Genomic DNA, 15,038 nt, shown 5'->3' with positions numbered 1-15,038 from the left:
AGAGAAGCCACTCTGTCATTTCCAAACTGGTTCAGAGTAAAAAAGAATGAAGCAGGAAAAAATGTTTTTCAATGTAACTAGGTAGCAAAACTCACTATTCACAAAATAATATAACAGACATCTAAAATTCTAATTCTCTCTAATCTGTACTGTGGATTTTTATTAGTTCTCCCACACGCTTTACTTGTGTTTAGTGATGCAAGCAGTTCAGAAGTCGCTCTGAGGTCCCCAGAGCTCCTGAATGGCTACAAAGACCTTAGAGGAGGGTGTTTTCTGCCAAGCCTCGAGCAACCAGATGTGAAAACTCTTTGAAAAGTTGCTGGGTTACCACTGGCAGCAGCTGTTGTCACTGCAGTAAGCAGACTCGCAGAGTTCATTTCGGAAAGCATCTGTCTCAGTTTGAAAGTAGGCCATATTCAAGCAGGTCTTCTAGAGCTCATATATAAACGTTGGAAGTGCTAAAACAAGGCTTCATTTTGTCTTCTGTTCCCTAGAGGACTGCCTGGACCCTACGTGTTCTGGACATGGCGTGTGCGTGCTGGGCCAGTGCCATTGCACCGCTGGATGGGGTGGAGTGACATGTGAAAATGCACTGCCTGCCTGCCAAGAACAGTGCTCAGGACACGGAGCCTACCTCACAGAGACGGGCACTTGCACCTGTGACCCCAGCTGGACCGGGCCAGACTGCTCTATTGGTGAGTATCTAATGCCTTGCTGTGTCTCATCAACATGCACAGTGACAGTGATGTATATTCTCAAAGTAGCTTCTACAACCAAGAATTTGATCAGGTCTCATCTTATCACTATTGCCCACTTGGCATTGTATTTTACAACATGCTGCATTTCAAGTAAAAGTGGTTGGGGTGTTTTACAGCACCCGCCTTTACATTACTGTACACAAGGGGATTATGGTATTGATCTTAAATTGATTTTTATGTTCTGCTTCTTAACTCTACCTTAGGCTAAATATTAAAAGAGCTAAACATGGCAAATAAATTGTAACTTTTAGTATTTTTATGCTTGTTGAAAAACACAACAAGATTTTTTTCTGGGGTCACCATCTTTGTTAGGGTCTTCTACTCAATGCACATGACTGCATTGTTATCCCTCTTTCCTATTTCATTCAAGTATTTGATGTGAGCAGCATGTTTTCAATGTGCTTAGTCTCTCTGCAAATAATTTCCCACTCTATATTTTTAACAGGTTTGCTTCTAGTGATACAGCATCCCTTGTAAATGCTCTCTGAAAAGAGTTATATGGAAAAATAAATTATTATTGCTGACACCAAAACTCACCCACAAACCAGGAGAGCCTTCACATTGGTCCTCTTGATATTATGGTGATATCTATTTTAACTAATCAAATGATTTGTTTGCAACAAATGGTCCCTTTTCTTTTAGAAATAGTCACATTGCAAGCACACCACTACTTTAGCAGGCCTCAGGTAATATAAAATTTTTATAAACATACAGAGTTTTATTATATTCACCTTTTGTCAGATCCACTAATGTTGCAACACAATTAGATCTGATCATGTCTTGGTGTGTGTTGTTTGCTGTTCTTGAAAATCCTGTAGCTCATGTGAATACTCAAAGGTTGTGATTACGCACATCGACTAAAAGTGCAAGAAAATGTTTCCCAGAATTACTGTGGAAGCGGCAAATTTAATTCAAGGAACTCCAAATTCATCATTAGGGGCCTGCATCTGAAGGGTCTGGTGTAAACGCCACATTAGATGAGTGAAGTTTTAAGTCCAATATACAGTCAATTCACCAATTAAAATCCAGCACTCACTAGAGTCCATCCTCTTAGCTTTGACAAGTGAAAGTGACAGTTTTAAATTCAAGTTGCATGTTAGGTTGTGTTTAAAGGAATATTATGGACAAAATTAAATAAATAAGCAAAAAAGCTAATATTCTGTCACACATTTACACATATTTATTTACGCTCACCTTTCATGCTCTTTTTCTTTATTTATTGTCACATTTCACAGTACTTTTGTCATTATTTGCATATTTTTAATTTTGTCTGAAATAATCCTCCATACCAGCGCTGTTTAAAGTGTTAACAGGTATGACGATTTCATGCGCAGTCTTGGCCCTGTTCTCTTTTTCCATCTGTCGTGGCACATAAAAACATTAGCTATCAGACAGAGAAGCTTCTCTGCTGTTTGCAAGGTCCAAAACACCCACATTCCTTATTTCTCATTGCTGCATTATATACTTTGTACTTTTGATGAGCTGGTTGTCAGCTCTCATACACACAGAGACCACCCCTATGTTTGAGAACAAAATCAAACCTGCGTCATAAACTTGACAAAGAGACACAAAAAAGTTTGGGGCAGCCATCTGTATATTGGTTTCCTGGCTGCAAAATTGGCTGAATAAATGTATTACAGATTAGAGTCCACAACAGAACTGATTTAAGATGGTCAAAATGGTGGTTTTAAAGCCAAGCAGGGAAACTGACATCATCAAGGGGGCCGGAACTCGAAGTGGTGTCATCAGGACCAGGGCCGGAAGTGACGTCATCAGTGGGCCCAGAACTGGAAGTGACGCTGTTAGGCCCTGAACTGGAAGTGACGTCATCAGGGCCAAGCAGAATTTTCCGTAACTGATCTGCAGAGAAGTGAGATAAGGAGTCAGTGCACAACACCACCCCCTGGTCTGGTGTGGGATTACTCTCATTCAGGCCCTTTAGCTGCCTCCCATGCGTACGTGTTTGAAACCTGTTTGATTTTATCAAAGAGAGTTATGGACTAGTTGGAATGAGCTGCTGGTGGGCACATCATATTACACTACTGCCGTCGTGGGAGCACACCACCAACTGCCTCTAACTCTCTAAGATTATGTAAATGAAGTCTATGGCTGAAAATTATTGGAAAAGCTTGTAATGTGACATATTCTTAAAAGGCAGCTTTTTTCAGAGATTAAAGACAGCAAAACTAAATACCTTGTAGCCCAAGGAGCAAAGTCTAGACATAGAGCCACACAATAGATTGAATGAAGAATACAACTAATGAGACAGCATGTATTACCTAAAGAGTCTGCAAAGATACATAGGGATGAAAAAATTAAAAGGCTTAAAGATGAGTTAAACAATCATATATTGCAATGGACATTTAACAGGGAGCCAATGAAAATGCAGAAGTGTAGGAGCAATGTATTCCTATGGTTGAAGCCAAACAACAGCCTTGAATTTACAAAGGTGCACAATGCACAGAAGAAGCTGGTTATTATAAATTATGTGGAAAAGAGAGAATACATAAAAAGCTGTGTTGTTGGCTCAGCAGATGTCCGAGGGTGAAGGTAAGATATTGTCCATATCAAAGTTCCACTAAGTGTGTGTGTGTGTTATAGCAACAAACAGTTTAAAATGCTAGCAATACAATATTTTTTAAATATTTTAATTAAATAGTGTTAATAACAGCCTGTAACTTCCTTGAAAGAATGCATACCCCTTCTAAACTGAAATGCATGTTTTCTGTTAGCCTGCAACATTGTACCTTCTAAATGCCACATAAAGAAGGAATTTGTAATGTGTCATTTAAGGTGACTATTATTTTGAAATGTTCTGTGGCCTAATTTGCTATAAACAGATGCATGTACTGTATGCTGGTTAACCTGGCTGAGTATTCTTTATATATATATATATATACACACATATATATATAAATTTATATATACAGTGGAACCTCAGGTCACAAACATCACGGACCATGTACAAATTGGATTACAACCAAAAAGTTTGCCAACCCTTTGCATCTGTTCACGACCACACACTCGGGTGACAAACAAGCCAGTTTCCCTTCTGGTTCGTACGCGCTAATGATTTCCGCATGTGTTCAGTCTCTCCCTGTGCATTCCCTGTGCAGCGAGCACACGAGAGAGAGCGCGAGTGAGCGAGAAAGAGAGAGAAAGTGCGAGCGAGCGTATATATATTTACATACAGCTCGTACGGTCCGGAACGGATTAATTGTATTTACATACAATCCTACGGGAGAAATTACTTCAGGTCACGACCAAATCGGGTTGCGACCAGAGTTTTGGAACGAATTACGGTCGTGACCCAAGGTTCCACTGTATGTATATATATATATATATATATATATATATATATATATATATATATATATATATATATATATATATATATATATATATATATATATATATACTAGTCATTTAGCCCATTACAATAACGGGCGCTAGAACAGTAGTGCATAAACATTAGTAGGAACAGTCTATATTAAATGGCAGGGGACTTTGACCTCATTCTTTTTCGTATTTTTCTTTCTTTCAGCCTTTCTTTTGTTGATGTTTACTTGCTGAGCTGACCGTTCTTCGTGGGCTGCCACCGTGTATTGTGTGTCTTTAATTTTCTGTGACAGTAATACTGTCTTGTACGGCTCTATTCAATAAGGGCGCGCACAAAAAGGCGAGCTTCAAAAAGGCGACCTCAATTGAGCGCGCCTTTATTCGCTGCACCCAATTGAGGTCGCCCTTTTGAGGCTCGCCTTTTTGTTCGCTCCCTTATTAAAGGATGCCTGTGCGCGCCCTTATTGAAGGATACCGTCTTGTACGTCCGCTGGCTTGTACGTCCGTAATATACCTTTAATTTTCTCTGGCAGTAATACAGGCGTGCGCGTCGGTAATATGCCTTTAATCTCCTCTGACAGTAATACTGGCTTGTATGTGGCTGTAATATGTGTCACTGTATTGTGTACATTTAATTTCCTCTCGCAGTAATACTGGTTTGTATTTCCGTAAAACACCTCTAACTTTCTCTGACAGTAATATCGCGCATCGCACCGTGCCCCGCGCATGCACACTTCATCAGAAGACACCCACACACAGACACCTGGACGCACATAGGGATTTTATATATATATATATATATATATATATATATATATATACAGTAATCCCTCGCTACTTCGCGGTCACTTTTCGCGGATTCACGACTTCGCGGATTTTATATGTAAGCATATCTAAATATGTAACGCGGATTTTTCGCTGCTTCGCGGGTTTCTGCGGACAATGGGTCTTTTTACTTCTGGTACTTGCTTCCTAAGTTGGTTTGCCCAGTTGATTTCATACAAGAGATGCTATTGGCAGATAGCTGAGAAGCTACCCAATCAGAGCACGCAGTTAAGTTCCTGTGTGCTGCTGATTGGCTCAGCGACGGAGTGTTGCATTAACCAGGAAGTCTCAACTCACTCATTCAGCATTAACGTGCTACTGCTTCAGGGGCCGTGTCCAAGCGCCAACAGAAGATGCAAATGATTGCAGAAAAGGTAAAATTTTTGGATATGTTTAAGGAAGGGAACAGCTACACCGCTGCAGGCATCAATGAGTCCATGATTCTTTTTATTTAAAAAAGAGGAAAAGCATATAAGATCTACGGCCGCAGTGTCCTTTAACCAGGGTGCAAAATGAGTTGCAAGTGGACGTGATAAGGCAGTAGTCTGGATGGAATCTGCTTTAGGAATCTTTGTAACAAGGTCGATGACGTCATGACCGCCTACAAGCTGCTACGTGTACTTCGCTATACAGTAAGTGTAAACTTATCTGCCGATTTCATATTGCTTTGCAGTTGTCCCTGTTATTAACAGAGTAAAGGGTGGGTTGTAAACAATACAGGGAGGGTTTAAAAACGTCCAAATACACGTTAAATAATTTAATAAATAAGGTTGTCCCTACTTCGCGGAAATTCAGTTATCACGGTCGGCCTTGGAACCTATCTCCCGCGATAAGTGAGGGATTACTGTATATATATATATATATATATATATATATATATATATATATATATATATATATATATATATATATATATATACATACATTTTATTTATATAGATTTTATATATATATATATATATATATATATATATATATATATATATATATATAAAATATATATATAAATCTATATATATACAGTATATAAATCTATATAAATAAAATGTATTATTATTATTATTATATGACTTCTGCATTATTAAATATTGCTCCCATTAATAGTATCATTCTCTTTATAAAACTGTTTGGTACAAAGGACAGTGCAGGATTCTCAAGTCTTGATCATTAAAAATATCAGTGTTCCATTGCCCAAAGCAAGTGAGTCGAATATAGAAGAAATAGCTGAGGGTGAAAATGAGGTGCTTTCTTTTGTCCACCCAACCCACACTGTTAAATGTCATTTTAGATAACAGTGTCAAATGCGTTTTTTTTCTAACTCAGACTTTAAAGAGAAATTAACCATTTATTTTCATTACAAAATTTCAATACCCCAAACCATGTTCATATATTTTTAAGAACCATTTTGCATAAAATCTAAAATAAATTTAAAGCTACTCTATTAAATGTCTACAATAATAAAAAAAAAAAAAAGAAAAATATTTAAAGGCTAAAAAAAAGACTGACTGTGTACTAGCACACCTTTCCGTCTTCAGCTGTTGTCCTTCATGCTCATAGGAAGTGGGACGAAACACTAGAAGTAAGAAGCAGATCACTGGAGGTTTATGCCTTTCAGGAATCCCACCCTCACAGGCAGATGTACACTGCTATTTCTTTACTCCCCAGATTTCAAATATGAACAGAAAACATGTCTTAATTTTGAAATATTGCAGTAATTTGAGAAAACAGCAACAGCACTCTCTGTAAGGTGATCATATAAAGGGAAAGAACAGGAGCTGTTCATAGGATATGGAAGATGAATTTGACATTGAATCTGGTCCTGTGAGGAGCAGGGTTGTAGTTTAAGCTTATTAAACTATAAATTACGTTATACAAACCATAGATATAATGTTTTTTGGGTATGGACACTGGCCCTAGCAAGTGTTATAATGAAACCCATATGGGCATACTTCCTATATTACTGGTACTTAATAACTGGTATTGAACACAGGATTGTGAAGAGCTGAAAATAACTTTAGCCATCAGATGAAAGACAAAAGCCAATCCTCAGATGGCATGGCTGTCTGGAGTGGGGTACAGTAACACCCATTCATCAAGAGGTATTGGAGCAATTTAGATTTGCCAATATGAAAATACTAGCTGTGTAAGCCCCTGCTGTAAAAAGCACAGGGTGCTAGAAACTATTGAAATTGTCAGAAAAAAATTGAAATGTAGAGATGTCAGGTAATTGAAAAGAACTACTCTGGGCATCTCTCTCCTAGAAGGATTTGTTTTGCAGACATGCTCGCCTCGCTTGTGCATTAGCGGCGGAAGAGAAAGTAAAAGGGATACCGTTTTGCCGATATTAGAGGCTTAAGCGACTTTGTCTTTCTTCTGAGATTTCGTTATGCTGACGTGCTGGCCTCGCTTGTGTTATTAGCGACTAAGCAAGTTTTCTGTTTCTTCAGAGATAGAGCCCTTACCCCCACTCCACCTCTCACTTCTGGGCCGGACAGACACACACACTTCCACACGTAGATGTTTATATATAAGATATCCACAAGAGTTTGCTGTTATTGCAGCAGGAGTGAGGTGACGACGAGATTGACATGATTGTGAGTGCTCAGTCTTTATAATGGATTAATAAAAAATGGTTTACTAATGAAAAAGGTGTCCATCCAGACCTGTTTATTCTAAAGGAAACTCAAGAAATAGAAATCAGTGTAAGACTTAGTGTTACATACTGTGTCAACTTGGGTGCAAAGAGAGGATTTATGTATTTATTTGTTTATTTGCGATAGGTTTCAAAATAAATGTGTTACAATAAAATAACTATAACTAAGCAATCAGACACACCATGTTTTAAAGGTCACTGCTATATACTGCATAAAGTGCAATCAAATCAAAAATACAATCAACGTTTCAAGCAGTAAATCAAAATATATTAAATTATCAAATCTCTATCCTAACCTACTTAGCAGAGCCCCTGAAATATTTTGGATGATCTTAATCTAGAAAGATGTGAAGGTTGCACACACCAATAAAGAATGTGTATTATTAATAACTGAGTTCCATACTAAAAGAAAGGTCCCCATCCCAGCATTTCCTAAGATCATCTGAGGGTATGTGCCAAGACATCAATTGATGAAGTTTAGAAATACTACCAATATTCTCCTCATTATTAGCTAAAACATATTCAAGTATTGATGAGAGAAATTAGGTAAGTTCCTTTAAAAAAACAATTCTGACTTCTAGGATGAAAAATATGAATATTTGAGGCATAATTGATGAAACAGTACACATGCTTGGTCTATATAAAGATCACTGAAGGTCCAAAAAGGTAATGGTATGAAATAATGGAATAGAACAGAATGTAAAATTATTCAGTAATTGAACTACAGAGGGCAATATCCTTTGTTTAAAGTGTTTCTTACTTTGGTTTCATATTTTAAGCAAGCAGCATTTAAGTAGATTATTAGCAAAGTGATAAAAATTGTTGAAGACTGGAGCACAAAGCATGGTATATAGAGTGGGATTCACGCAGCACTTTCTTTCCAAGACTAGCCAAGCTGGTGCTTTTCCATCCACTTCTGTTCATCATCCATCCATCCATTATCCAACCCACTATATCCCAACCACAGGGTCACGGGGGTCTGCTGGAGCCAATCCCAGCCAACACAGGGCACAAGGCAGGAAACAAACCCCGGGCAGGGTGCCAGCCCACCGCAGGGCACACACACACACACCAAGCACAATTTAGAATCGCCAAGGCACCTAACCTGCATGTCTTTGGACTGTGGGAGGAAACCGGAGCACCCGGAGGAAACCCATGCAGACACGGGGAGAACATGCAAACTCCACGCAGGGAGGACCCGGAAGGCGAACCCAGGTCCCCTGGTCTCTCAACTGCGAGGCAGCAGCGCTACCCACTGCGCCACCATGCCGCCTCTGTTCATCATTTCAAAGTACAAATATTCACATCCCAGTAGCAAAGCCAGAAGCCAGTTAATGCCATGACCGAGAACACATCTCTCTCTGGTATTAGTCAAAACTCAGTGCTCATGGAAGTCATTTTACTATTCTTGATAGGGTAGTTATTTACAAAAACTGCATTTGCATGGGGAGGGTCGTAATTATGTTCTTTTTATAATTTAATTCCAAATGTTAAGTGTAGAAAATAAAAAATGCCAATTCAAAAACTGTGTACATGTCCTATCAAAAAAGACACATAATTCACATTTACTTCTGCTGTCAACTTGGGCAGCAAGACGTCACAGTGATTAGTGCTTTTGTTTCACAGATCCAGCATCATGGGTTTGAATCATGTGCCAAGTTCTGGTTCATGTGGAGTTCGCTTGCTCCCTCTGTGTTTGCAAAGTTTTTTTCTCCCCATCATCAAATACTGTATGTTATTTAGGTTAATTGGCAATTCCAAATTCACACCATGTGTGTGATTGGCAGCCTGTCTAAGACTGGCTCTCACCGTGTGCTAGATGATACTGAGATAGGCTCTCACATACTGCGACCCTGAATTGGACCAAGCGGGTCCAGCTTTATTAACATTCAAGTGCATGCATCCTGAATTTGGCATCAGCTAAATGAATTATGTCACATATTTTCAGAATATGACTTCTGCAGGACTTGGCTAAAAAAAATAAAATAAATAATGATAATAATAATGGCACTATGCCAACAGCTGGGTGTTCCAACGGTGGACGAGTGATACAAGCACACATCACATGTGGTCGTTATCATCTGAGACTGTGTCATCATGTGGGACGGATTTCACCCTTAGACCTGTGCTATAAAAAGCAGGCTCAACAACAGATGAATGGTAAATGTGTGCAGATGAGGAAGCCTAAAGTTTAATGTATGAGCCATAGACTTTCCAAACACTGATCAATCATTTTTGTAAAATCAGGTCTATGACAGTCAGCAGGCAATTTGTAACTAAAACAAAGTCATTTAGCATAGAGGGCCTGTGTCCTGTTTTCTCCTTTTGTCACCATGCAAGCATTATATTGAAGGAAATCTTCTTTATGCTGAAGTGTCTTCAAGGGTTCTGACTGTGAAAGCTTGCTTTGTAATATGCTTTCTTCATTTGAACTTCACCCTCCATGGCAAAAAGCTCATGCAACACCAAACTGTTGAATCTGAACAGGGATGCAGTTGTGATAAACTGGCATCTCTGAAGAAACCTGATTTGCATGTGAGTCAGGTTAAGCCAAATCGTCCCATCATCCTGAACTGGACAAATGGGATTAATAGATAGCTGGATGAATATTTCACAGAGCAAATATCTTGGTTCCTCCTCATGGACTTACACTTAAACCTAAAAGAATGTATCTCATCCTAATGTTTTAGCTGCTGGTATTCACTTTATAACAGGCCAGTTTTACTTGAGTTCTGCTACATAACAATCTGGGGCCTATATTGCTAACACTGGCAACAAAGAACCATGCCTGGCCTGATTGCTAAACTATGGGACATAGTTACACTCACACCTACACTTTTTTCACCCTTGGGAAGTTAATACCATAAGGTTTTATTATAAATTGTCTGAAAATGAATATTACCTTGTAGAAAAAACAGAACACCAGGCAAAGCCAATAATCCAAATTAACATTGTCAGCATTATTCCAGGATTATCCAATGCACCTAAATTCAGAGTATCCAAAACAATTTAAAACCATGGGGTCTTCAACAGTTTGTCCCAAGAACTGTCTTTCACCCTACACACATGTACTGTAGGTTAACCCAGGAATCCACCAGTAACAAAACCAAGGCAAAAGATGCTCAAAATTCTACCCAGCAAAATTTCCAAATTAATATTGTGCCTCTCCAGTATCTGTGATTTTGTGAATAAAATCTGTAAAATGGTGGGTTAAGCATGCAGGATAACAAGAAAAACAAGTATAAAAAGAATACCAATTCTAAAAACGTTGGAGACAAATCACAAATAAAAATCTTTGTCATTTTGATGAAACTTATTATTTGAATATTAACAAAAAGACATTGTTCCATTAGCCTTCTTCATCAACACAAGTAACTCAAGGTGATTCCACACGATTGTGTTAATCTCACTTGTAGTTCTATGTACTGTAACATGAAGGCCATTACATTAGCATCAGTAAAACAGACTTACTACACCAATATGGGCACACACAGACTTACCTCTGTGTTCATGTGCCATAGGACAAATGGGAAAATCGAGTTTCACAGAGTGGGAAATTTTAAATAGGCGGCACGGTGGCACAGTGGGTAGCGCTGCTGCCTCGCAGTTGGGAGACCTGGGGACCTGGGTTCGCTTCCCGGGTCCTCCCTGTGTGGAGTTTGCATGTTCTCCCCGTGTCTGCGTGGGTTTCCTCCCACAGTCCAAAGACATGCAGGTTAGGTGGATTGGCGATTCTAAATTGGGCTTGGTGTGTGGGTGTGTTTGTGTGTGTCCTGTGGTGGGTTGGCACCCTGTCCGGGATTGGTTCCTGCCCTGTGTTGGCTGGGATTGGCTCCAGCAGACCCCCGTGACCCTGTGTTCGGATTCAGCGGGTTGGAAAATGGGTGGGTGGTGTGGAAAATGGATGGATGGATGAAATTTGAAATAAATTATTTATGAAGTGATATCTCTTAGTGAGACATCACTTAGTGAGATTTAAGATCAGAAAAGGCATATTTGTGGTTAGATTGAATTTGGAGCAATGCTTTTAGTTTGCTTTTTATTTTCTCAAACAATTAGAGCTCATGTCTCATTATACTTTATGTATAACAATTATTAAATCAGAGACTCCATGTCTGGAATCCCTGATTTAATACTTGAACTGAAAATTCTAACAGAGGCAATGAAATGGGAGGAATGAAATGCCATAACTGGTGGCTCTGAACAATCCCATGGCATGCAAACTCAACCTACCACACAGAACGTGGTCTATGGAGGTTATATGATACGCAGTGCCACTCGCACACATGTTCATCTGCTTACTCTGACCCTACTTAATCCAAATCAAAAACTTTCACATGTTAAATTTCTCTTTAGATGCACAACTTGATTTACAGCAGGGGTATTAAACTCAGATTCTGGAATGCTGCACTGGGTCCAGGTTTGCGTTCCAGCCACTTTCTTAGTTAGTAACCAGTTTCTGCTGCTAATGGAACAGAATGCTTTTGCCCTATTTTTCACTGGCTTGCTTTTTAATATTCAGAAATTAAAACTATTTCCCCCCTTAACCAGCAGTCAAACAATAGTACTTTATAGCTTATTTTTTACTTTCCACTCCAACAAATCCACAGTATTTCCTGGTGAGAAGGTTTTGAAAATGAGATGACAGCAACTGGTGAGTGTTTAATTTAAACGTCAATTAACGTTCATGCATGATGTGCATCTACAGTCTACAAATTAGGATCTTCTCGCTTACATACAGCAGATTCACATGTCATTATAAGTGTACTCTGCAAAGAAACATCATCCCCAGTTTGTACCTGGGTTGAAAATAAATCACATCTTATGTATAGCGAACATTATACAAATAAACATATTGTAACAAGAACTAAGGTGGGAGAGGCAGAGCCACTACACAGGACAAATGTACAGGTGTATTTAGTGAGGCGAGTCACAGATTATCTCACCTTCCCTCCCCTTACTCACTCTCTACCTCACAGCACCAGCCTTGTGGCCTGCTGACATGATCTCCTCTCCAGCACATTGTTTCTCATTGTTCCCGACTCCCTAACCTCTTTGCAGCACAGAGGCTCCTAGAGTCCCATTGTTTACCACACTACTTATAATTTATTTTGTGTCTCAGTGGTTTTTCGGGTGTTGAAAACAATGAAATCTAATCTACTCTTAATGAGTTTTCATCTGTGTTCCTAAGTTCTTGTTGTAGAAACTATTATAAAGTAAGAGCTGGGATCCACTGTACTCATTCCCTTCATAATTTTAAACACTTCATCATGTCACCTGCTAATCATTTTGTGCTTTTACTAAAAAGATCTGCTTCTTCAATCCCTTCTTATACAGTACCTCACAGCCATGGAATCAGCCTAGTCACTCATTTCTGGACATTTTCTGGCACATCTATGTTTATTTTTTTATTTTTCTTGTAATATGGGGATCAAAACTGCCCGCAGTTTTCAAGGTGAATCCTTTCTAGTGAGTTATATACTGTAGTTTAGGAATAACCTCCTTTGACTTGTACTCTACATATTGTGCTATACAGCCTACCATCATGTTAGCCTTCTTAGTGGCTTCTGCACACTGTCTGGATGAAGCTCCTGAAGAGTCCACCAGGACTTCTATGTCCTTTTCATAAAGTGTACTTTCAAGCTCACTGCCACTCATACGTAGTTGGCCAGGACCATCTGTAAATGTTTAGTCAGCCAGTAAGCTGAACTGACCACTGGCTACAGCTGGCCTCACCTGTTCTGTGGAATAAAATTGTAATGAACATCCAAAGGTAGCAATACCCAGAGTGCATTTATAGCTAACCGCTGTAACATTTGCTCAAATTATATTAACGATTCTGAAATCTTTACATCTTTAATATATTGTATTCTTTCTTTAAAAATGTAGAAAGCAGTCAAAACACTATGAGACAATGAAAAAGAAAACTAGTTCAATGAATTTCAACTATAATGTCATATTTAAAATTGCTTAACTTGGCAGGAAAATAACTTAGCTGGCATCCATGACTGTTAAAGAATGTCATTATGATATCATGAAAATACAATGGACATTTTTTTTACATGATGTAGACTTTCTGCAAGAAAGCAGTAAAATATGCTCTTGTTTATTATGTATGACATTATTTCAAATAATCATTTCTGCACAGCTAGCTTAAAGGAAACCTGCTTTATTGGTGCTACATCAGGGCCTACAATGGTCCAGACAATCTCCATCCACTAATCATTTTACTGAAACTGCAGTTCCAGGTCATGAAGGCTGGCACATATTCTGGCAGAGTAGGTCATAAGGAAGTCTGGACAGGGTGATAGGTGTCTTACTTTCCAGTGGGACTATTTAAAGTTATCAATGAACCTAACATGCACATCTTTGAGAAAACAAAAAACACACGAGAACAGCATGCAACGTCTACAAAGACTTAAACAGGACAGGAATTTGAATTCCTGGAGCTAAATCAGTAACCTTAACAACTCACCCTTTAGGGTCACAATAAGTCTTGAAGCAACAATAATGACAGCTTGAACCTAATAGATATCAGGCACTGAAATCAGCTTGTGATGGTGTAATCTGTGTCTGCTTATGCACATGTGAGGATAAGATTTTCATTTTGTTTTTCACGTCTCCTCATACACTGTTTATGGGCTGAAGTTTTTGAAGCTGTGAGCCACCTTTTTGTGAACTGCTCCACTCTCTTGACACACCAAAATAATAACAGCACATGGTTACATTAGCCTTGTTTTAGTGTCAAGCTTGCAAAGGATGTAAATGTTCTAACTGGATTTGAGAGACATCTAGTGGTTTATTTGATGTACTGCATTATTTCTCCTCTTTTGAACAGAGTGCATAGAATGGATGCTATTTCTTTGATTTAAGGAAATACAAGTACAAAAGACAGATGGAGCTGAAAAAAAGCACACTTTACTCCATCTTTAAATTGGGATAATGAACTGCAAGGTGTACAACAGTTGTGATAGATCCAACAGGTTTCCAAGGTTTAAGAGTGACCTCTAGTGGTTTCAGAGGGATTATTAAGAATTCTGGATCCTGATCTGGTGGACACTGTAGAAGTAAGGTGGAGATTGTATTGGCCAAAATATAATTTCATAATAAATGTAGTAACAGACACACAGAACTCATCCCTAGAGACAAACAAGTCAATTATGTAGGGGAACTCTCCAAATTATAACGTGAGTGGTAACAGTCACTTTAAAAAGTGTAATTTGAAAAGCCTTCAAAAACTTCACAATCTCATGAGTGTAGTTTTCAGAACACTAATGACGTTGATGTGAGAGTGACTATGTTAACTGCTTTCTGAAAAGCTCACTCAGCTCATAGGTTTGCAGGTTCTAGAACAGGGGTCTCCAACTCCAGTCCTGGAGAGCTACTGTGGCTGCAGGTTTTCATTCTAACCCTTTTCTTAATTAGTGACCAGATTTTGCTGCTAATTAACTCTTTGCCTTAAT

At 38.7% G+C, this 15,038-nt stretch overlaps 1 protein-coding gene across 1 annotated transcript in view; it reads left to right on the top strand.

Moving 5' to 3' along the window:
• tenm1 (teneurin transmembrane protein 1) overlaps positions 1-15,038 on the top strand; it is a 900,581-nt gene that overhangs the window by 679,430 nt on the left and 206,113 nt on the right. Inside the window, 1 exon segment of the mRNA XM_051935222.1 lies at positions 495-695. Within this exon segment, the coding sequence (XP_051791182.1) occupies positions 495-695 (201 nt within the window).

Source organism: Erpetoichthys calabaricus, chromosome 12 (assembly GCF_900747795.2).
Source record: "Erpetoichthys calabaricus chromosome 12, fErpCal1.3, whole genome shotgun sequence".
Classification (NCBI taxonomy): domain Eukaryota; kingdom Metazoa; phylum Chordata; class Cladistia; order Polypteriformes; family Polypteridae; genus Erpetoichthys; species Erpetoichthys calabaricus.
Note: the sequence above shows the minus strand (reverse complement) of the source record. Positions and strands in the feature narration are given on the sequence as shown.